Raw genomic sequence first — 23,768 nt, 5'->3', positions numbered from 1 at the left:
TTTGTTTGATTCATCTTACAAGAAAACCACAGTGGGATTCTAAAAAACCACCTTTCCCAGCATTGCCCTGGTTTCATGATATTTGCTGCTTTCGTGTTTAAAGCTCCTGCTCCTGGAGTCCTGGTATTATGAGAGACTCTGATTATGAGAGCCTGGTGTACGCTTAGATTTTGCCCCAGTAAAACTGTCAGTTACAGGTGCGATTGTTTGGCTTGTTTTAACTGCTCTATTCAGACCTGTACACGTCCTAGCATGGAGGCAGTTAGAGGTGTGATGGTGACTTACCCCAGTGTATTTATCCAGGAATAGCTGTAGCAGTATAAACATACCTAGCTCTCACACCACACTTGTCATGAGATCTGCCAAAGCACCAGCTGTGGGCCAGCTGCTGGGATCATCCAGGCATGTCTCACCTCCTCAATCCCTGCCTCACAGAGGCCTCGGGGACCCTCTGTCTCTCCTGTTCTCTGCGTGGGGCTCAACAGTGGAGTTAAGACACAGTCCTCAAGAGACTAAAGTCATTGGACTCAGCACGGGTATTTGGATGGAATTGAATGGCCTGTGTTTCTAAGGGAGGCCAGGCTAGATGATCTAATGGTCCTGGCTGGCTTTAGATTCTATGAAACTAACTGAAAGCACTTTACATCACTAGCCACATTTTACAGATGGAGAAACTGAGACCTGGAGCTCTGAAGTGACTTGCCCAAGGTCACCCAGCAGGCCAGTGGCAGAGATGGGAATAGAATCCAGATCCCTGTCCTGTGCTCTACCCATAAGCCACAGCTCTTCTGTATAGACACGGGCTTGGTTAAACTAATGCGACTCGGTGTGGGGATGTGCTTGTATTGCTTCAAACTGGGTGCAGAGCTGCTTGACTTGTGTCAGTAAATTTGCAGGTGCCGGCTAAACCAAAAGCCAGTTTAAGTGAAACCAATGCAATCCGTGTGTGCATATGTATTTTTAATATTTCCAGCCTGTGGGTGCAGGGAGAAGCCTGGAAACAACTGAAAACCCAGACAGTAGCTTTAGGGGGGGAAAGTGTGTGTTTCAAAAACAAACAAAACAAAACAAAAAATTTAAGCCAATAGCGTGCTGATTTTCCAGCCAGCTCATGATTTTGGAACTCCTAGGGGCGGTGAGACTGCTTTCCTGCTGCCTGATCCAATCCAAAACATTAGCTGTATCCCTGGGAATTGTTTAGCTGCGAAGCGCCACGTGAATTGGAACGGTGGGGTCACATTGTGATGGCAATTCTTAGATTTCTGGTCTGACGTCCTGTATAGCACAGGCCACAGGTCACTCCTCAATTAATTCCCATTTGAACTGAAGCAGATCTGTCAGCCCAACATCCGGTCTGCATTTAAAAAGTGCCAGTGATGGAGAATCCACTCCAGCCCTTCATCCATTGTTCCTTGGAACTTGTCTGGCTTCAACATCCAGCTGCTGGGTCATGTTAGGCCTTTGCTGGATAGACTGAAGAGCCCTCGGTAATCAAATGTCTGTTCCCCATGCAGGTACCTGGAGACACTGGCAGCATGAAGCCCAGGCTGCTGCACAATCAAGGTTGAAAATGAGGCGGAAGGAAAATTTTCCATCGAAAATATTTATCCCTGGAAAGTTGTGGGTTTGATTTAAAGAAAATGTTTTGCAAAAAGCACCTGCTTCCCATGGGAAATGTCTGGGCATTTTTTGTATTGGTTTGGGGTATTTTTTGTCAAAAATCAAAAGATTTCAATTTGGAGATGCTGCTGCAGTGCTTCGTGGGAGTTTTAGTTTGGACACCCCATGTCCTTGATTTTCCTGTACGAGCTGGTCTTTTCCAGACAGATAACATTTCCAGTGAGGTACCCTTTCAAGAAGGAGGACAGTGGTGCATTATGGGAGATGTAGTCTGACCTGGGAGCCTGGCCTATCAAAAAGAATGAGGTACTGAAACGCAACTCCCATGAGACACAGCAACAGCAACAAAATGTTTTTTTGGGACAAACTTTGGGCTCTGGCTGAAGTCCTTCAACCTTTCCTGAAAAAACAAAATGATTTTGATTCATTTTCATCAAAATTTTGCAAAGCAAAACCCCGTTGCCCGACCCGTTCTGTTTACGCCGTTTGCTTTCCTGCAGCGACAACCATGGTGGAAATTTTGGAGAGGATGAGTCCAAACCCAGCATATCTTGGGTACTGAAGGAGCTGTGTGTTGAATGGAGACCCGGCCCTACAGTCAGATCTTAGCAGGGTGAACCGCTGGAGTAAATGGGGCTCTCTGTTCCAGCGCCCGTGTACAATCTGTATAGTGGGGGTGCTGAGCCATTCAACCTAACTGCAAACTCTGTATATAACGGAAACCACTTCAAGCTGGGGGCTGCCCTCCCCCCTAGTTCCAGAACCTGTGGCTCTGGAACCACGGCCCCAGACCTACTAACAGCCTCCTCTGCAAAGGGTGGTCTTTTTGCTGCAACTGACTGCAACTCGGCGCCAACAGCGCAGATACCCTCGTTTCAGGGGACAGCCTGAAATGTTAGTCATTGAACTGGATTGAAGTTTGCAATCTCTGCACTTTCCCCGGCCTGGGCTGCGCAGGAGGGCAGATGAGATGATCCACAGTGTCCCTTGCAGTCTATTAACTAGGTTTGAAGTTTTGTTATTGTTCCTCTGTAAGGGCCCTGATCTTGCAAGCTAGTCAGGTATGTGAGTAAATTATTTCTGTTCTGAGAGTGCCTGGCATTTCTGACTAAGACTGGGGAGCCTCCCTCCCACCCCTTGGGCAGGTGCTGCACAGACAGGGGGTGAAACCGTCCCTGCAAGAGCTTAGAGCCTGAATAGACGAAGGGCAGGAGAGGAAAAAGAGGCAGAGAATGGCAAATTGAGCTGCTCCAGTCAGTGACCAAGCTGGGAACAGAACCCAGGAGTCCTGACACCCAGCCTGCCCTGCTCTACCTCATTAGATTCAGCTCCCTGCCCAGAGCTGGGGATAGAACCGACTCCCACTGCTTTCCCATAAAGCTAGTCTAGTATGTCCAGGCAACAGCGGACAAAGCAAAAACCCCTCTCCAATCCCAGGGCCATTATGTTTTGCAGCAGAACAAACTGGGCATGTTTAAACCTCTCGACAGCGAGTTAAGTTTCCATTGGAAAAATAGGACCATCAGCCATTGTCCGTATGGCAAGCCAGGAATTCTGTCTGTGGGTGCAGCTCCCTGTGGCAAGGCCATTTCCATAGGAAATATCGTAGTTTTACAGTGTGTGTTTGTTTAAAGGTGACTTGAAAAGAAGGTGGGGGAGGGGGAATTAATAAAATGAGGCATCTGCTCCTCTTTATGGCCTGTAAGTCTGGTTTGGTTATCTTGCTTTTTAAAAGGTATTTCCTTATTTATTAGGAGCATTATGGTAGCACTTAGAACCCCCATTAGGCTGGGCCCTGTACACCTAGCGAGAGATGGTTCCTGCCCCCAAAGAGCTGAGTCGAAACAGACAAAGGGTGGGAGAGGAAACTGAGGCACCGAGAGGATTTGGGACTTGCTCAAGGTCAGAGGCAGAGCTCGGAATAGAGCCCAGAAGTCAGGACTCCCAGGGCCTGTCTACATTGCAATGTAAGTCCAGGGTGAGTGGAACTGGAGGGTGCAGATCCTAGGTTTGTTAACCTAGGGTTTGAGCATCTACACTCCTTTGTTACCCCGGGTTAGGGATTGTTGAACCCTGGGGCCCAACCTAGGGCTCCAGCATCTATACTGCATTATGCAGGCCCGAGTCCAACTACCATGTCCCACACTTCCTTGTGCCCTCCCAAAACGTGGCTGCGCTAGCCCTTTGGTCATGGTACAGGGTGGGAAACCTTGCCTGTTCAGAGGACAAAGAAAGATGACCCATGGGATTGTGGGAGACCGTTGGCAGACTCCCAGAGCTTGAGTCCAGTAGGGCTGCCGCTACACTGCAAAGCAATAGGGCTTGGACCCTCTACTCCTCTGGGGTCCTCTGACCCTGAGTTAGTGCAATTAGTGTGTAGACGGAAGGGGGGTTAGGCCTGAGTTCAAACCCTGGGCTTACATTACAGTGTAGATACCACGCCCCACTCAGAGCTGGGGATAGAACCCAGGAATCCTGAGTACAGGCCTTCTCTGCTCTGACCACTAGACACCACTCCCCTCCCAGAGCTAGAAATAGGATCCAGGAGTCCTGACTTCCAGGCCACTGCCCTACCCTCTGGTCCATACTTCTGTTCACCTCTGCAGCCATGGAAGTTAAATCTTCCCATCCAAAGATCAGAGGCTGCTGGCTCTGGGGTGGTGCACTACCTCACATTAGAACATCACTTCTCTTCCTCCCTTTCCTTGGATCCCTGGGAAGCTGAAGGATAATAAGGTGCCTGGAAAGGAAATTCATTTAATGTGGGGAGCTGTTTTCCCCACTCAGGCTGGTGTTGCTATCGCTTTCAGGGGGGTTGGTTTTGTTGAATGCCCTAGCGCTCAAACAATTGGGAGGGAAACTGTCAAAATTCAACTCCCGCTTTCTTTCTTCCCTAGATTTATTTCGTGCAGAAGTGCAGTTCTGTGGGGAAAAGTTTCTAAGCCTGACTCAGGAGAGTTGCAGTAATTGTGATTCCATTAGGATGACAGGAGCCTGACTCAAGCCCCCTTCTGAAGACGCTTGGCCCCTTTTGGGGGGGTGACTAGCAGGACATCCTTGAAATGGGGGCACCCCAGAATTGCCAGTGTGAAACTTTTGGCTGAGGATCCTGCTGAGAGTGGTGGTAATAGCAGTAACTAGTAACGGGGGCTCTTCCAGATCTTTATATGCCCATAAAGATGCACCCAGAAGAAAGAAAAGGGCAGGTCTCCAATTCCTCTCCCCCAGAACCAGCTCTCAGAGGCTGTGGCAGAGAATGGGGGCACGAATCCAGTCCCTATGGTGTCCCCCAGTGGGGGACTGGGGCATGACGCCAGCCCCCCCGCACTCAGGCACTGGGCGATTGGGCTGGAATCCTGCTCTCTAAGCACTGAGTTGGTGGGATAAAGGGCCACCAGCCCCTCCATGCTCTAGCGCTGGGAGGCCGCCAGGGGTAGTGTGGGGAGTTGGGTGCTCACTAGCAGCACAGCCGCTCCACCTCCTCCTCGCAGCTGTAGAACTGCTGGAAGACCCCCTCGGCCGAGCCGTTGCACTCGAACCAGCGCCGCAGGGTCCCCAGGGCCTTCAAAGCATCGGCCTTGGTGGGCAGGGTGCCAAAAAGGTCCTCTCCCTCCCCCTCCTCCTCTTCCTCCTCCTTATAGGCCCCGGCTGGGGGCAGGGCTGGGGGAGAGGCCAGCTCTGTCTCCATGTCCACAAAGCGCCAGAAATCTTCTAGGCTCATCCCCCTGGGGGGGGCAAGGCTGGGGGGCCCCAGGGACCCCTTCCCCTTAGAGCAGCCGGCCTCCCTAAAGCACCGTTCCACCAGGGAGGGCTGGACTTTGTCCCAAGCGGCCGCCACCATGTGGAGGGCGTCCAGCACAGTGATGGAGGCAGCGATGGAGGCCGGGGAGCTGTCAGTCTCGCTGCTGATGGAGGACACTTTGCCCAAAAGCCTGCGCTTGTAGCGGGACTTGAAATCACGGACGATGTCGGGGTGGAGCGGGCAAGGCGAGGGGCTGTTGTCATGGCGAGGCCGCGGGGGCAGGAAGACCAGGCGGATGTTGGCAGGCTCTCGATCAGGGCAGCGCCGCTCGGCGTCCAGCACCAGCGCCACACTGCGGTGCTGCCGGCCCATCTCCCGGTCAAAGTCCGTCAGCCACTCTGAGAAGAGCTCCGGTGTCAGCTGACCATCGGCGCTGCTGCGGTAAAGGACCGGCAAAGCTTCCGTGTTGACCCCAAAGAAACATCGCGGAGCCAGCCGCTTGCCGACCACCACGGGCTTCCGCTTCTCTGTGCCGCTCCCGTTCACACACAGCGCCACGCACAGCCGTTCCCTTCCCTCCCACTCCCTGCCCGGCATGGCCTTATACAGCAGCACCACCTCCTCGCAGCCAAAAACATTCTCCGGGGCAAAATCCTTCAGCAGCTGGGGCAGGCTGAGGGAAGTCGGTGCCGGTCCCTTGTCGCACGGGGGCTCAGGGGCATGGACCGCTCGTGCTGGGTGCCGCTGGCCAAAGCAGACGTTGTTACGGCGCTTCCACCGCACCAGCCAGCCAATGCTAGGCACAAACTCCTGGCCCATGATGTCCGCGAGCTCCTTGGCTTTCTGAAGCAGCATGGGCCCTGTGACGTCCCACATCTTGGTGCGGGCGATGTGGAACCAGCACAGCAGGGCCTCGTCAATGCTGCTGTATTTGGACTCCCGCTTGCGCTTCCGCTCCCGGTTGGCCGTCCCGCTACACCAGTCAGCCAGCAGCTTCTCCTTGTTCTTGCAGATGCGGGAGATCTGGGGCTGGGAGACTTGGAAGCGACGAGCCACCTCTGACTGGGACATCTTGGATTCGTCCAGCATCTCCAGCACCTGGATCTTCTCTGCCAAGGAAAGAGCATGAAGTTTCTTCTTCCCGTTCAGCTCCATGGCGGATCTGGAGTGGGAGGTGAAGGGATGTGCCAGGCACTGGGGGCTGGAATATCTAGAGGAGAAAGAAGAGACCCTCCCACCCAACCCCCCCAGAAAACCTTAGTCAGCCATTGATAAGATGGGGAGACGGAATCCAAGGGAAACTTAACAACCCTGTGGCTAGAACCCGAGTCCTGACTCCCAGCTCCTGCTCCCATCTCACTAAGTTTCATCCCCTCCCAGAGCTGGGACTAGAGTCCTGGAATCTTGGCTCCCAGAACCATGCCCAGTTGACTCAGCCACAACCACCTAAATGTAATTTTAATAAATATGGGAGACATTTCTGGGGAGGCCGTCTCAGTTAGTTAAATGCCTAATTTGAAGGGAACCACCCAGCTCAAAACTGCCTCCAAATTTAGGTTGCTTAAAAATGCAGCTTGTCCAAATGACCGATCGTACACTTTTAAGCACAGGGATTGTCTTATTTCATGCAGCTCTTGGCACAACAGGTGCCTCTTATCTCAGTCAAGCGGGGGCTGGTGCAGAATCATGGGGCCTCATTCTCAGCTTCAGGGCTGTGTAGTGCCTGACACAAGGGGGCCCTGATCTCAGTAGGGGAAGAAGGAGGTGGCCAATGCCCTGCACAACGGGGCCCTGATTTCAGCTAGGACCCATATGTGTTATCACGAACAGAACAAGTTTTCTATTATGACATTTGATTGTAATGCCACTTTTCTCCTACAGTGGACACACCCCAAACATTGCCTCCTTGGGGAAACTGATATGTAATGGGGAAACTGACTACTAGAGAAACCACACTCTGAATTCATAACCTGTAGATGGTTTTTAAACCAGAGCAGCCCTGCTAGATAAAACCAGTGGGCCCCTCTAGCCCAGCAGTCACCAGTACCAGCCGCTTCACAGGAAAGTACCGGGATCCCTGCAGCTATAGGATAACTTGCCCTACGAGGGGGAGGGAGATTTTACTCCTGACCCCAATAGCTAGAGGTTGGCTTTATATCCCTTCCAGCTATTAGAAATCCTAAGTGTGGGGAAAAGATGCCCCTCAAACAGGCTTCGTTTTAACACCCACCCACCCGTATTTTTGGAAAGATCGCCCCTCGCGCGCGCGCACAGAAATAATTTAGCATGATGCCCCCGGGGGAGCGGAACCTCAGCTGGCGGGGGAAGAGCTAAATCCGGCATAAGCTGCCCGGGCTGTGGGGACGGGACAGCAGCTCTGCAGGCCTCGCCTCGCACACAACTACCGCTCCCGGGGGCAGTCCCCGTGCAAGCTACCTTTGCTCCGTACGTACCTAGGAGAGAGCCTGGTCCTCTGGCTCTCCGGGGGCTACAGCAGGGGCCATCCCTGGCCTGGGGGAGTTGAGGGCTTCAGGTTTCCGGATCCTGATCCCCCCCCACTTCTGGATCTTCAGTTTTCAGCAGCGGCGGCGGCAAAGGCTCGGAGTAAAACCTGGCCGCTGGATCCCGGCGCTTTAGGAGCGCTGGAGAAACCAATCCGTCGGCTGGTTCGGCTCCGCTGCCCAGGTTTGGGCGATCCAGGGTCCGGGTTTACACGCGCCTAAGTCCCCTGCCGCTCACACCTTGTCTAGGTCCAGAAAGGGATGTAAACGGTTCAGCAAAGAGGGGAATTACGGGTCGTTTCCTCCCTCTTGCAAGTGCCGAAAGGCTGGGGGCTGCACCGGGAGCCCGGCGGGGTTTCACTTTGCCACTGGCGCGGCTGATGGGCCCGTGGGTCTTCTCCCGCAGGGGAGTGGGGTGAATGTCCCTGGCCAGCAGGACCTTGGAGGTGAAAATCCTGCAGCCAACAAGAGCAGGAGTTTTGTGTCAGATGCCTTGTTATCCCGCGGGGGGCCCGGGGAGACAGCTGGCGAGTGGCCCAGGCCTGAGCATGGTTCTGCTCTAAGGAGATATGCTGGAGAGACTTTGTATTGTCGAGAGCCATGTATTTTTGGGTGCATATTTATCCTCCAGTCATGGAACGACAGGGTGTTTGCGGCAGAATCAGGACTCCTGGCTTCTCTTCCCGACTCCCAGGCCCCCTTCGCCAGCCCAGTTGACCTCCCCTTCTCCCCCCCAACCCCACTAGAGCTTGGCCCCAGCAGTCCTGGCTGCCAGCCACCCCCATTCCCCTGCTCCAACCCGGGAGTTCCCGCTAGGGTGCAATGGGGGAGATATAAGTTAATCAATCAGCGAAGACTGTGAATGAGGAAGACTGATAAAAATTGCCTTTAAAATGCATCTAAACCAGCTGGCTGCTAACCCAGTCCTGGCTGCACAGGCATCCCAGGGGCACACACAGCAGGGTGCTGTAGTAAAGACCAGAGCACGGTTTTCATGTCATAAGCAATCTGTTGTTTCCTATCAGAGGTGTAGCTCTGTTAGTCTGGATCTGTAAAAGCAGCAAAGAATCCTGTGCTACCTTATAGACTAACAGACGTTTTGGAGCATGAGCTTTCCGTGGGTGAATACCCACTTCATCAGATGCATGCACAACTATTTGGGAAGTTTAATGTAATGGTTTTTGGCAGAACATTTTATGTGTTTTGGTGGTTTTCACAGAAAATTTGAGTTTTCCTTTTTTGACAATTTTTTTCCATTGTTCGCAGTAGTGGTGTAGCCATATTCGTCCCAAAATATTAAAGTGACAAGGTGGGTGAGGTGATCTCTTTTATTGGACCAACCTCTGTTGGTGAAAGAGACGTGCTTTCACCTCTGTGTAAGCTGGAAGCTTCTCTCTTTCACCAACAGCGGTTGGTCCAATACAAGAGATCACCTCACCCGCCTTCTTTCTCTCAGTTTTTCCATTGACATTTTTGACAAAACAATGCTTTGGTTTTGTCTTCATTTAAACTTTCCCTGGCAGGGGGATGGGGGTAGGTGAGGGTATGAATCAATTTCCAACGAGCTCTGATGGCCTCTTTTTGCCTTGCTGAGTTCTACACCAATGCCTTCTAGCAAAACCCACCTAGCTGCTATGGCTGTCACAGGGGGGGAGAGGAACTGTGGGGGGTGGGGCATGGGAAGTGGAGTGTATAGTTAGAACAGCACTGGGGCAGCTCTCATTCTTTTCTGTGTAGAGTCATCACCGTGGTATCTGGGCACCTTCCTGTGGTCTATTGAGCCACATGACGCCACATTTGTCATGTAGGGTTTCTTCTCCCCTCCTCTCCCAGGGTGAGAAGCACGAGCAGTGGAATGTCTTGTTTTGGTAGGGTTTTTGAATATAGCTGTTGCTCTGTATTTGTATTAGAGAAGACAGGGCAAGGAGATGCACCTGACACTTGGAGCAGAAGGCAGCAAGGTTTGGGATGGGCCTTAGCTCCTCAGGGAGCTCATTCTGCAGCCCCCCAGAAAGATCTGTCTCCCTGCACAGATGAGCTTTACCCTTATTGTAGAGTGCCACTGGGTCAGAGGAGCGGAGTGGGGGGCTCCATCCTGCAATTATAGGCAGCCTTCTTGGTACCTTGGGTGCAAGTCATGGAGCCTGCAGAACCCAGACCTTGAACTTGATTCAGCATTGTACGGGAAGCCAGTGCTGAGAGCAGAAGAGAGGGCTGATGCGTTAACAGTAGCTGGCACTGCTGAGGAGATACACTGCAACTGACCACGTCAGCTGGCGTTTTCTCGGGGCTGAAGGTGTCACACTCAGGTCACTGCAGTGCTGTGGTTGAGCTGAGCAATGCCCAAAGCTGAATAACTGAGGCCAGGTCATGGTTGGCCAGGCTGGAGCAGCATCTCTGAGCCAGCTGGAGATGGTCGAAAGCATTAGTCACGGAGTGGGCGCTGAGGACCCGACTCTGATGGGGGCCGGGTAATTTAAAAACACCTGGGGGTTGAACGATAAACCAGACCAGCAGCCATGTAGCTTTGCTTTCTCTGCCTGTGATCAGCAGAGTTCAGGACAGCTGCATCTTTGAGCCCCCTATTAACTTGTGTTTCACTGAAGCATTTTCTAGAGTCTGGATCTGATGGAGAATCCACCCCTGTCCTTGGCAGGTTGTTCCAATTGTTAATCACTCTCCCTTTGAAAAATGTGTCCTGTATTTGAATGTGTCTGGCTTTCACTTCCAGCCTTCAGTTCTTAGTCTGCCTTTCTCCACTAGGTTAAAGAGCCCTTTAGGACCCGGGATTTTTTCAGTGGGAAGGTGCTTACATACCATGATCAACTCACTGCTTAATCTTCTTTGTGATTAAACTAAACTAAACTAATCGAGCTCTTTAAGTCTCTCACTGTCAGGCCTTTTTTTCCACCCATCTTAGTGGCTCTTTTCTGCACCCTCTCCAATTTAACCAACACCCTTCCTAAAACGTGGACCCCAGAACTGGACGCACTATTCCAGTACTAGTCTCACCAATGTCCTATACAGAGGTCAAATCACCTCCCTGCTCCAGCTCGCTACTCCCCTCTTTATGCCCTCTGAGGCCCCCTGCTGGAGGCCTCATAGCCAGGCCACACCCTGCCCCAAAACAGAGCAATGGAAAGGGTCCTCCAAGCTGCCTAGAGTGACTGTGTGGGACACAGCCAATCAGGGCCCAGCAGCCTATTATAAGAAGAGCTGCAGGTGCAGAGGGAGTTCAGTTCCTTGCTGGAGCTGTAGCAGCGTGGCTGATAAGAGTTAAAGAACCCTGGATAGGGCTGCACTGCCAGTACCTGGGGAGAGCAAGAAAGCGCCCTGAGCTAGTTACTAGATCTCCATTACGATGAGGCCCTGAGATAAAGGTGAAGACACTGTGAGGAAGTGGCTCAGGGAATTAGAGAAGCCATGCGACATAAAGGGACACAGCAGACAGCAGTGATCTACAGGGTTCCTGGGCTGGGACCTAGAGTTGTGGGCAGACCTGGGTCCCCACCCCACCCCATTAGTCACTGGGGGGAAATGGCCTGGACATTAAGACACCCCCAGAAGGGGAACTGAACGATAGTGGCCCAACTGGAGAGCTGTAGCCAGGAACCCCCAAGAGGGTGAAGACATTATCCTTGCTCTGGGATAGAGCAGTGCCCCAGGGCTCTCTCCCTGGAAACAATCTGAGAGAGTGTGTGCAGGTGTGCACACATGGCCAAGGGGTGCTCACGAGAGGCACCCTGTTACAGCATCCCAGGACTGGATCAGCCTGTGATGGGGCATCCACCTCACACTGGCCAGTAAGGGGTTAATAAAGCCCTAGGGAGGCTGAGTGAAAAGCAACCAATAGGAGAGAGACTTTGAAGAGTGGCCACTCAGGGCCACCTTATAAGAGTTGCATGATGGACAGAGGAGAGCAGAGTGAGTAGCTGCATGGAGCTGGTAGAGGAAGGATTGTATCTGGAGTAGGCTGCAATGCTGTAGCACCTTGGACAGAGCAGTGCAGGCAGGACCCCAGGGAGAGGGGAAGGAGCTCTGGATGAGCTGCTGAGACTGAGGAGGTTGCTGTGGCCCAGGGTCATAGAGGCAAAAGAACACAGTAAGTGACTGTGGATCAGAGAGTCCTTGGGCTCACGCCTGGAGTAGTGGGTGGGCCTGGGTCTCCCCATTGTGGAAGTATCTGTCACCACTGGGGCAGTGGCTGGACTACTGAGGAGCTAAACCTCCCCCAGAAGGGGGGACATGGACAGTGCCATAGCTGGAGGACCGAGCCACAAAGAGGATGCTGCAGTCCCTGAGGCGGCAAGAGGGTCTGTAGGCAGATGGTGGAGATCAAGTGACAGTGTGAAGACTGTCGACCTTGAGCTCATCCCCAGAGCGACCTACGGGAGGCACCAGGCCGGTGGTGAGTAACATCGTGACAGTCCTTTGGGCCACTGTGTTGCACTGGCACCTCATATTGAATTGCTTGTCCACTGTGACCCTCATATCCTTTAGAGTCACTGCTTTCCAGGATAAAACCTTCAAAATGGAAGCCTGTGTTTGTTCGGCATAGAAAACAACTCCGTCTTGACCTCAGTGCTCTTTCACTTAGTGAAAGGGTTTCCTATGGCATCTTTGGCTGTAATTTTTCTTCCTGTCCAGCTGCACCCCAGAAGTGGCTGCATATCTTTCTACACAGACATCGTGTCGCAGTTATGGGGGAAAGACCTTGTGCTATATGTAAGGTATAAAGGCAGAGAAGTAGGAGTCAGGACCCCTGGGTTCTTTTCCTAGCTCTGGGAGAAGAGTGTGGTGTAAGGGGTTAGACTGGGGAAGAATGAGGGCTGGGAGTCAGGACTTGTAGGTTCTATTCCCAGGGGCTCCAGGCAGGGAGCTGGGTCTGGTGGATTGGTGTTGGGAAAGAGCGGGGCTGGCAGTCAGGACTTCTGGGCCCTATTCCTAGTTTGGCTGTATTATGCACAAAATATTTGACTCCAGTTAACCTCCTTTTGGAGGATCTAATAATGAGTCCACACCAGCCAGCAATGCGTTGCAAAGGACCCATGCATGGGAAAACAAGATACAGTGTGATATTGTTTTGCACTGATGCATCTATTCATCTTGGAGTAGGAGATAGCTTCTCTGAGGTACAGTGGCTTTGCAGATCACACACACATGCCCAAGGCTGTGTTAGCTACAGGAAAGCTGAACAAGCCCAGACTATCAGCCATCTTGTCCTGGGTCTGATTACACCCACCAGCACTTACAGTGAACATCCTGGGGGCTTGGATGTGTGCCAACGAAGCATTGCTAACCGCAGGACTGGGATAGCTGCTTTCTCTCATCTCACATGTATCCAAGGCCCGGAGAAGCATATTCCTTTGCACAATGACATCTCAAATCTCTGCAAACCCACTATGTATTCACCACCAGTCTGGGTATTGCTTTAATATACCAGGCCTTTAATCTCGCTTGCCACCACTTCAGTTCTGACCTCATTTCTAAGAGCAGCTCTGCAGGATTGACAGAGCCTGTGAGACAGGTTTTCAAACAAGATCACAATGAATTTCAATCAGTGTACTTGGTGCTGCACAGACCCCCCCCCCACTCCTTGACTCTGACAGGGTAGGGAGAAAGCATCATGTCAGGTGCTGCACAGACCTGGACCAAGCCTGGGGCCCTCTGTGCTGGGCCCCACCCAGACCATGACTGAGATCAGGAGCCCAGTGGGTCATGCACTGCCCAGCTGGTCCCTGCTACAAAGACCTTTCAGTCTAAGTGGACAAAAAGGAATAATTATTCCCATTTTACAGGTGTGCAGGTGGAGGCAGAGTGAGATGAACATTCGAGTAGAAGGCAGGGACAGAGTCAGAACTCAGGAGTTCTATTCCTGGCTCTGGGAGCACAGTGAAGTTGAATGGGTTAGAACAGGGAGTGATGGGCTGTATTCCTAGGGCTGAGCACAGTGGTGGGGTTTAGTGGGTTAAAGCAAGGGGGCTGGGAGTCAGGATTCCCGAGTGCCATCCCTCGCTCTAGAAGCAGAGTGAGTTCTCATGCATAGAGACAAGGGAGCAGGAGCCAGAACTCCTGGGCACTATTCCAGACTCACTCTGAACTTTGGGGCATGTCCTCTTCTCACTCTGCACCTTGGTCCCCAGCCTTTTTTGGCTCCAGCCATGAATTCCAACAGAGTTAGGAACGGGGTGTCCAATCCTGGCCTGGCTTTCCCTCCATTGCAGTGCAGTGAGCTGTACCATTCAGGGAGGAGTGGAGGACGCTGATTTCCCTCAAGGGAGCCTGCACTCCGGCACCTTCACCGCAGCAGCAAAGGAATCCATTGGCACATTGTTGGCTTGCGTTTCCGGAGATGTCCCCTAGGAGGATGGGAGCAGCCAGAGGCGCCACAGGGAGCTGGCAAGGACATAGGGTCTGCCTCTCAGATTCCTCCCCCATGGCAGGTAAATGAGCTAGGAAGCTTCTGCTGTTCCATCACATCTATGGCAAAGACCCAGCACTCCAGGGATTGTGGCAAAGAGTTTGTATTAGGGATCTGCCGAGTGCTGGGTGCGGAGGGGGTCTAGTGCGTTTGGAGGGGCTGGTCTAGTGGGTTACAGCTAAAAATCACAGAGCAGGGAGTCAGGTCTCCTAGGTTCTCTGCCAGCTCTGGGAGGAGAGTGGGGTGTGGTGTGTTAGAGCAGGTGAGGCAGGACTCCTGGGTTCAATTCCTGACTCTGGGGATATTGTCTAATAGAATCATAGAATATCAGGGTTGGAAGGGACCTCAGGAGATCATCTTGTCCAACCCCCTGCTCAAAGCAGGACCAATCCCCAGACAGATTTTTGCCCCAGATCCCTAAATGGCCCCCTCAAGGATTCAACTCACAACCCTGGGTTTAGCTGGCCAATGCTCAAACCACTGAATAGGTTTAGCTCACCTCCACTGGTCCCTGCACATTGCAGCCTGCTCCAGGGTGGCAGTGGCAGTGTCTCTGTGCCTGTCAGACTGGACTGGGCCAGGCCAACAGTAGAGAGTTTGCTAACTGATGAGAATTAAGTAGATTTTCTGTTGCCATGGAAATGCTATAGCTGGGTAAGGAGAAATCCTCCTACTCCCAGAACTCCTTCCCCAACACTGCTCTGCCTATGGCCCCTCCTCCCCTGACATGCACCACTAGGCCCCGCTCCTCTCCCAGAGCTGGGAAAAGAACCCAGCAGTCCTGACTCCCAACCCCCAAATCCCACTGTAATCCTAGATCTGGCATAGAACCTAGGAGGCCTAACTCGTGGCTCTGTGCTTTTTAGCAGCATGACCACCCCCCGACAGACCAGCTCTTCAGTTTTCTTTCCCTCTATTTCATCCCCAGCTCTCAGGTCACTACCCCCTCCCCCACTACTGCTACACCAGGCAGTTCCTCTCCCCAAGGTGCTAAGATGCATGGAAAGTGGGGAGAACCAATGTCACTCAGGACATTAGGCTGTGTCCTAGATCCAAACCTTGTGGGATAGATTGTAGGAGGGGTAATCCTACCTTCCTCTCGCAGGCGGTGTTGACCTCCATAGAATCATAGAATATCAGGGTTGGAAGGGACCTCAGGAGGTCATCTAGTCCAACCTCCTGCTCAAAGCAGGACCAATCCCCAGACAGACTTTTACCCCAGTTCCCTAAATGGCCCCCTCAAGGATTGAACTCACAACCCTGGGTTTAGCAGGCCAATGCCAAACCACTGAGCTATCTCTCTCCCCAGCACAATGCTAGGGGGCGCTCTGTTACAGAGAGCTGGGCAGGGGGGTTCAGTTGGGGGCACTTTCCTCTGGCAGTCAGCGCTGGCCCCTCAATGCATGATGCTGCAGGGAGCAGGGTGGGGCTCAGCAGATGAGTTTCAGGATGTTCTCGTAGCTCAGGAAGGTCACCGCGTTGACAGGGAAGGCACGGATAATGTTCAGGGTAAGGCCCTTTAGGAACACCTGGGGTCCATCACGCCGAACACTGATGCGGATGCAATCCCAGACCCCGCAGTAGGACACTCCCTTCACCCCGTCCATCTGGAGCCGGGCCTTGATCACGTCCAGGGGCGTGGCTAAGACCCAGGAGACGGTGCCAGCACAGCCCCCAGCTACGAGAACTGTCACTGGCCCTAGGAGCAAAGGGGAGAGGGAACAGAGTTAGGACTTGGCAGGGGCTGTTACTCCTCAGTCAGTGCTGCCCCCAGGGAAGTGGTTGTGATTAGTTATTGCACAGTTGTTAAACGCCTGTCAGTTTCCACCCAAGAGATGGCTGCATTATAATGCTGTGTGAAAAGATCCATCTTAATTGTTTCTGGCCCATCAAAGCACTCGCATTATGCAACAGGATTCCCAGTTCCCTACAGTCTCTTCCCCCAGTCAGATGGACTGTAGTGGGCTATCCATTCCTATCTCACCTGGTTCTCGCCCCTGCGCTGTCATGGCCTGGCAGAGGCTGGTGTAAGTGAGGAAGTAGATGGCCAAAGTGGGTGTATCTCGCAGCACCAGGGCCTGGGTGCCCCGGAACAGGCCCATGACCCCCTCCTCGCGGAATATGCTGGCACCGCAGTGCACTGGGCCCCGGTACTGGGCTCCAGAGGCCCCCGCTAGACTCCTCAGTCCATAGGGGTGAAGCTGGTTCTGTAGCCGAACTTTGATCAGGTCAACAGGAGCCAGGACCACAGCCTGAGATAGAGGTGGGGTTGTGGGGGAAGAGAAGGGGTGAATGGGAAAAGAGGCCCATGGTTAGTTCCTCAAGGAAAAATACTGACATGCAATGACTCCTGGGGCTGGAGAGAGAACCCAGGTGTCCCAACTCCCAGCCTCACTTGCTCTAACCCACTACAACCCCACTCCCCTTAGCTGGGATAGAACCCAGGAGTCTTGACTCCCAGCCCCCCTGCTCTAAGCACTGGACTTGACTCCCTTCCCCTCCCAGAGGTAGGGCTAGAAGCCAGGAGTTCTGCTCTCTACCGCCGCCCCGCACATGAGCTGCCTGGTCCCTCACCTGCATCAGGCCGGAGAAGCTGCCAGCGGTGAGGACGTGGGCGTAGCTGGGAGGGTTGGTGTGGCGGTCGTGGTGATGGGTGGTGCTCAGGTACAGCAGGGCATTGCTGTAGGCCCCAAACATCACTGAGTTAACCAGGGCCACGCTCAGCAGTGGGAAACTCATCCCCTTAAAGAAGCCTAGGACCTGCAAGGCAAAGGGCACCATGGAGGGATCAACGCCAGCCCTGAGCGTATGTGACTCATGACTCGGCATGAGGGAGTGAGTGGGGAACCCCTCTCCAAAGGCTGACACCTATGTGTACACGCACACACTGCTCCCCCTAGCATACAGCATGGTGGGGGTGGGGACTGACCTCCATCAGGGGCAGATGTGCAGCCCCCAGCACAAGGGGAGCCTCTGAGCTTGGGCAGGGGTCTCTTGGCACTGCCCTAATACAAATAATAAATGTGCTGCCTCAAACCGTTTCATTGCGGTACGTTTTGATTACGCAATCCAGGATCCCCCGATAGCCAGACTGGGTCTGCAGCCGCACCTGGAATGAGACACCATCTTTAAGCAAAGAATTTGCAGGGAGATATTAGCAGCGGCATTTTATGCAAAGGCCAAACTCCTCCTTAGAGGCGTTTGGAGGTAGCATTTTCTAGTGGATGGGACTGTGGCCTGGGACTTAGGACTCCTGGCTTCTGTTCACAGCTCTGGCAGGAGAGTGGGATCTAGGGAGTTAAAGTGTGGGGGGGGGCAGTGCTAAGAGTCAGGACTCCTGGGTTCTATTCTTGGTTCTGCCACTGAGTTGGGGCAAGTCCCTCTCTGTGCCTCTTTCCCCTCCCACCTCGTCTATTCGGACTGTGGACTCTTGGGGGGAGGGATTCTCTCTCACTGTGGGTCTGTTCAGTGCCTCTCCTGATGGGTGGAGGGCCCTGATCTCATGGGGAGGGATGTCTGTATAGTGCCTGGCCTGACAGGGTGGCCTGAACTTGGGCAGGGAGGGTCTGTGCAGACAAAGACCCCTATGTCGGTTAGGTCTACCATCATAAGAAACAAATGAGTTTAAATAACTATTGCTTGCCCTTTGAGGTGCGGAACACTGCTCTGAGCTAGCTAGTTCCCCAGCAGGGATGTATCTCCTAATTTTATCTATAGGAGAGAAGTTTTCCCTGTCCCTTCCCACCCCCAATCCGCCTACAGCAGTACCAGCTTCAGATTCACCTTCACTGTGTCCACTGGGTGCCCCAAGGCCAGACCCACAGCTCCTGTGTCCAAAGGAAAAACAAGTCAGTTGGAAATTAGAACCTGCCGCTGTCCCGGTTCTGAGAATGGAACCCAGGAGCCCTGACTCCCAGGCCTGCTGCTGTAACTCACTAGGCCCACCCCTCTGGGGGCTAGGAATAAGCACAGGAGTCCTACCCTCCTCCACACATCCATAAACACCCTACTGCCACTTCCTCTTTTTCTTGGGGATCCCAGTGCTGCCGGCAAATGTTAAAATGGTTGAAAAGGACACAGACCCCCAGTGCGAGACAGAGCTGGATTATTTTTAACTCTCTTGTTAATGAGCGACTGGAAAGTGTCACCTTTTTTTCAGCAAAAAACCTGAATTTGGAACTTAAATTCCACTCTTTTTAAAATGCAAATAAATTGGGGAGGGAGGCTGGCCTTGTCATGGTGAAGCTGGACTGGGATTCAGGGAACCTGGCTTAATTCCCTGCTCTGCTACTGCCTCCCTGGGTGATCTTGGGCAAGTCACTTCCCTGCTCTCTGCCTCATTTTCCCCCTCTATAAAGGGGGCAGAATAATCTTTCCTTTGTCTATTAATTTAGATTATAAATTCTTTGGGGGTAAAAACTGTCTCATTATGTGTTTGTGCAGTGCCCAGCACATAGGGGCCCCAGTCTCAGTTGGCAGGGTCTGTGCTGCACTTAGCCAGGGGGCAGGAGGTCTCAGTCTCATTTGAGGTCTGGGCAGCCCCTCGCATGACAGGGTCCTGACTCTGAGCGGCAGGGGCATGTGTCTGGGCAGCACCCAGGAGGGTGGAAATTGGATCCTTTTCATTCTTACCTGAAATCCAGCCAGCCACAAACTCCTCCAGGGGCATGGTGAGTAGAGCGCGCAGGGACTGTACAGGGCTCTGGATAAGAGGAAAGATCTGGTCAAAGATAATCCATTTAATCCCTAACTTGTCCTCCTGGCTGCTTCAATCTTTAACTTGATCCTCCCCTGCCCTGTGAATTGCCCTTTTCTCAACAGCAGTGCCCACAGGTACGCAGTGAAATGGAAACGCAGGAGATTAAGCAGGGGTGACCAGGCAGAGTTATGGTAACCGGGGGAACTCAACTGGTGCAGTATCTCACTGAGATTAAGGGCTGGATCCACCAGCCGGGCTGGCTGCTTTCCCCCCCCCGGGGCCTGTCCTCCACCAAATTACTGGCGCTCTGGAGGCCCCCTTTCAGGCCCACACATGGCTGGATTTTCCAAAGTCCTCCGTCCTCAGCACATAGCTTCTTAGATGCTGAATTAAATTCACACTGTTCCATTCTGAAAAACAACTCTCACCTCAGTAAGATTCCCAGACCTAGAGAAGCGCGGAGCCTGCTTTCTGTGACGGTTGTAAGTGGCTTTCGACGGGTTAGCAACTGACAGTGGACTGTGCTGAGCATGTTTCAGGATGGGATGTTATAAAGGCTGGATTCTGCCAAGGCCTGTTCGGGTGCTTACCGGGAGGCATTTGGACGCAGATCCTTACAACAATGGAGGCACCCAACTCGTGGAGGCACAACTGCAATCGGGGATGGGGGTGCTTTTTGGCTTTCCTCTGAAGCATCAGGGATCACCTACAGCTGGAGTAGGGATAACAGGTAATGGGGCCTGCGCTCTGACGTTTCTCTGTTGTAGATGGCTGTAGGGTGAGTCTTGTTCAGGGTCCAGCTGATCACCTGATGTGGCAGCGGGCAGGAATTCTCTTCCCACCCCCCCGGTCACAGTGGCAGGGACCTTTTGCTCTACTCTGCAGCATGAGGCGTGAGGCGGCTGTTGTGCTCATCATGGTCTTACCTAATCAAGTCCCACATAACGCCAGAGACCCTGGTTCTCTCCTGTTCTCTGCATGGGGCTCACATCTGGGAATAGAAATTGTATGGTGGGCCATGAATGCTCACAAAATTGGGGTTGGGGGTGAGGGCTCCAGGGTGGGGCCAGAAATGATGAGTTCAGGGTGGGGGAGGGAGCTCCAGGTGGGGGTGCGGGCTCTGCGGTGGGGCTGAGGACGAGGAGTTTGGGGTGTAGGAGTGTGCTCTGGACTGGGATTGAGGGATTTGGAGGGTAGGAGGGGGGCAGGGAGTTGGGGTATGGGAACGGGTATAGGCTCTGGCTGGGGTGCAGGCTCTGGGGTGGGGGATGAGGGGTTTGGGGTGCAGGAGGGTGCTCCGGGCTGGGATCAAGGGGTTCAGCGGGGGGGGTGGGAATCAGGGCTGAGGCAGGGGTGCGGGGAGAGGGGCAGGGGTGCAGACTCTGGGCAGTGCTTTTACCTCAAGCGGCTCCCGGAAGCAGTGCCATGTCCCGTCTCCGGCTCCTATGTGGAGGCGCAGCCCCCTCTGCACGCTGTCTGGTCGGCAGGCACCGCCCTTGCAGCTCCCATTGAAGTGCCAGAGGGGGCCACTGGTGCACATAGGAACTGGAGGGGTGCTGTGCCGTGGCTTCCGGGAGCTGCATGATGTAGCCCCCGACTCTGCTCCCCAGCTGGAATGCCAGAGCGAGGCAAGCCCCAGACCTCACTCCCCAGCAGGAACTCAAGGACCGGCTTAAAATGGCTGGCAGGCTGGATCCGTGCCGCGGGCCATAGTTTGCCCTCCACTGCCTTAAGCTCGAGGTGGAAATGCTAAAGTCATTGGGCTCAACCTACGACTGTCTGGGTGAAGTTTAATGTCCTGGGATATTCAGAAGGTCAGACTAGATGATCTAATGATGCTGTCTGCCCTTAACCTCTGAAACCCTAGACACCGCTCCCCACCCTGAGCTGGGGATGAAACCCAGGAGTCCTGACTTCCAGCCCCCCTGCTTTAGCTACTGTATCCCCTCCTCTCCCACAGCCAGAGACAGAAAGCCAGCACCTTTTTTCCCTAAGCAGGATGAAACCAGCTTCCACAATCCCAGGCCAGTGCCTCCATCCCAGCACCCCCCAGCTACCTTTGCAAACCTTTCCTCTCCCCTTAACCCAAGGCCCTGAACAAGTTTGCAGCACAAGCACGTGGTGTGTGCACTGGAGCCCTAACAGCGAGCTGCTTGCATGGACAGATCCTCGCAAACCAGCGCTACATCCTGTGCAGTGGCTCTTAGCAGCTAACCCTCCTCTCTGCACCCCCCGGGCAGACTTAACCCATGAGGGTGGCGGGCACAATTTAGCCAGAAACTAAATCTCATCAACAATCTTGTTTATAGACACACAGAGGTGCCACTCCCGGCTGGACCGCATTTACTTGTCACGTCTCCACCTTTCACGGGCCCACTCCTCCAGCATTCGGCTGGCCCCCTTTTCAGATCACCACCTTGCCACTGTGAGGGACTCTCTCTGCGCGGAGAGGCTGGGGCTGGCCTATTGGCACTTTAATATTACAAGGACCCCTCATTGATTTTGCTGATCCAGACTAACACGGCCCATCATATCAAGCTACCACTAGAGGGAAGCAGACACCTACTTCAGTGCACTCGTTTAGAGTAGGGTCCCAAGACCCAAACTGAAATCAGTCCTTACTATGCCCAGCTAATCTTGACTGAGAGCAGGGTAGGGCCTCTGTTGTGCCAGGCAATGCATGGACCCTGACTGAGACAGGGGCCCCACAGAGCCCGGGGCCAGGTCCCACTGGGTGCTGCTCAGACCCTGACTGAGACAGGAGCCCCACAGAGCCCGGGGTCAGGTCCCCCTGGGTGCTGCTCAGACCCTGACTGAGACAGGAGCCCCACAGAGCCCGGGGCCAGGTCCCCCTGGGTGCTGCTCAGACCCTGACTGAGACAGGAGCCCCACAGAGCCCGGGGCCAGGTCCCCCTGGGTGCTGCTCAGACCCTGACTGAGACAGGAGCCCCACAGAGCCCGGGGCCAGGTCCCCCTGGGTGCTCATAGACTCATAGACTCTAGGACTGGAAGGGACCTCATGGCAGGACCAAATACTGTCTAGACCATCCCTAATAGACATTTATCTAACCTACTCTTAAATATCTCCAGAGAAGGAGATTCCACAACTTCCCTAGGCAATTTATTCCAGTGTTTAACTACCCTGACAGTTAGAAACTTTTTCCTAATGTCCAACCTAAATCTCCCTTGCTGCAGTTTAAGCCCATTGCTTCTTGTTCTATCATTGGAGGCTAAGGCGAACAAGTTTTCTCCCTCCTCCTGATGACACCTTTTTAGATACCTGAAAACTGCTATCATGTCCCCTCTCAGTCTTCTCTTTTCCAAACTAAACAAACCCAATTCCTTCAGCCTTCCTTCATAGGTCATGTTCTCAAGACCTTTAATCATTCTTGTTGCTCTTCTCTGGACCCTCTCCAATTTCTCCACATCTTTCTTGAAATGCGGTGCCCAGAACTGGACACAATACTCCAGCTGAGGCCTAACCAGCGCAGAGTAAAGCGGAAGAATGACTCCTCGTGTCTTGTTTACAACACACCTGTTAATGCATCCCAGAATCACGTTTGCTTTTTTTGCAACAGTATCACACTGTTGACTCATTAAGCTTGTGGTCCACTATGACCCCTTAATATGAGTGCTGCTCAGACCCTGACTGAGGTTGTGCCCCACATCAGGTCACGTGCTGCACAACCCCTGACCCCGGCGAGCCAGCAGCCCCTGTCCCGAATTGCTCACAGCCAAGACCCAAAGGGGGGGAGGGGAAATGGAGGCTCGCGCGTTGGCAAAGCCGGGAACACCCAGCCCGGTGCCCGCGCGTGACCCCTGCCCTGCGAGCGAACGCCCCCGTGCGGGTGGGGCTGGGTGCCATTGGCTGCCCCCCAGCCTGGGCTTCTGCAGGGCGGAGCCCGCCCGTTTATCTGCCCCCGCCCCGCCCCGCCCCGCGTTGGCATCGCTGGCTCGGACGGGTTCAAAATTCACTGTTGGGTTCGGGAGCCCCCGGTTCGTACCTCGGCACCACACGCCTGCCCGGGGCCAGACTAACCTACAAATCCAATTCCGGGGCGGGCGCCGCCGCCAACCGCCAGGCTCGGCGAGGCGAATCTCCGTGACGTCACAGAGCCAGCAGCGGGCGGGGATTGGGCGGGACATCCCTCCCTCCAGCTTCCGGGGCAGGCAGCGCGGGCTGCTTCCAGCTGCACAGACCCAGGCAGGGAGCGGGAGAGATTCGGGCGGGCGGCGAGCGACGGCGCCATGGAGGTGAGAGGGGGGTTGAGTGGAGGCCCCCTGGCGCCTTCCGGGGGTCTAGGCTCCCCTCCACCCAAGGGATCCCCTAGGCTTCCCGCACCCCCTCCCCACCAGGGACCCTCTGCCCATCCCTCCCAGTGCCCCGCACTTCCTCCAGCCCAAGAGACCCAATGTTCGAGCCCCGCACCCCTCTCACACTCGAGCCCCTCTGTCCCGCCCCCACAGGGGACCCTCTGCCACCCCCGCTGTGGGGACCTGCACCCCTCCTCCTTGAGCCGACTCCCCCTGTGGCCCTGCACCCCCTCTTCCAAAGGGCCGTCAGTGACCCCCGACCCCCCATCTAGAGGGCTCCCAACCTTGGGGAGCATGCAGAGCCCCAGGATCTCCTCCCCCTGCAGGGTCCAGGGATATCCCTGGCTTCCTGCCTGGGGGCTCCCATCCTCCCCCCATCCACTATCTTCCCCCACCACCCAAGGGTCTCCCAGTGCTGCTAAGATCCCTAACTAGTGGGTGCTTACACTTCTAGCTGGAGGCTCCTATCCC

The 23,768-nt window shown here is 54.0% G+C and overlaps 2 protein-coding genes across 13 annotated transcripts; both read right to left on the bottom strand.

Moving 5' to 3' along the window:
- Positions 1-943: 943 nt before the first annotated feature.
- Positions 944-8,067, bottom strand: TIGD3 (tigger transposable element derived 3). Of its 2 annotated transcripts, none has more exons than XM_050958880.1 (2): positions 7,816-8,067; positions 944-6,593 (listed from the first exon to the last, which is right to left on the bottom strand). In XM_050958880.1, exon 2 carries the CDS (start codon positions 6,515-6,517, stop codon positions 5,078-5,080), a length of 1,440 nt encoding a protein of 479 aa, XP_050814837.1. In that variant the 5' UTR covers positions 6,518-6,593; positions 7,816-8,067; the 3' UTR covers positions 944-5,077. The 2 variants fall into 2 exon arrangements, with proteins under 2 accessions (XP_050814837.1, XP_050814835.1); XM_050958878.1 differs by having other exon boundaries at positions 944-6,572.
- A 7,007-nt stretch (positions 8,068-15,074) lies between these two features.
- Positions 15,075-23,216, bottom strand: SLC25A45 (solute carrier family 25 member 45). Of its 11 annotated transcripts, none has more exons than XM_050958888.1 (9): positions 22,988-23,216; positions 19,792-19,974; positions 19,574-19,695; positions 18,917-18,986; positions 18,068-18,111; positions 17,322-17,393; positions 16,859-17,044; positions 16,269-16,536; positions 15,075-15,983 (listed from the first exon to the last, which is right to left on the bottom strand). In XM_050958888.1, exons 4-9 carry the CDS (start codon positions 18,951-18,953, stop codon positions 15,715-15,717), a joined length of 876 nt encoding a protein of 291 aa, XP_050814845.1. In that variant the 5' UTR covers positions 18,954-18,986; positions 19,574-19,695; positions 19,792-19,974; positions 22,988-23,216; the 3' UTR covers positions 15,075-15,714. The 11 variants fall into 11 exon arrangements, with proteins under 11 accessions (XP_050814845.1, XP_050814847.1, XP_050814841.1 ...); XM_050958890.1 differs by having other exon boundaries at positions 19,910-19,974; XM_050958884.1 differs by having other exon boundaries at positions 19,574-19,974.
- Between the last annotated feature and the right edge of the window lie 552 nt (positions 23,217-23,768).

This window comes from Gopherus flavomarginatus, chromosome 6 (assembly GCF_025201925.1).
Source record: "Gopherus flavomarginatus isolate rGopFla2 chromosome 6, rGopFla2.mat.asm, whole genome shotgun sequence".
Lineage (NCBI taxonomy): Eukaryota > Metazoa > Chordata > Testudines > Testudinidae > Gopherus > Gopherus flavomarginatus.
Note: the sequence above shows the minus strand (reverse complement) of the source record. Positions and strands in the feature narration are given on the sequence as shown.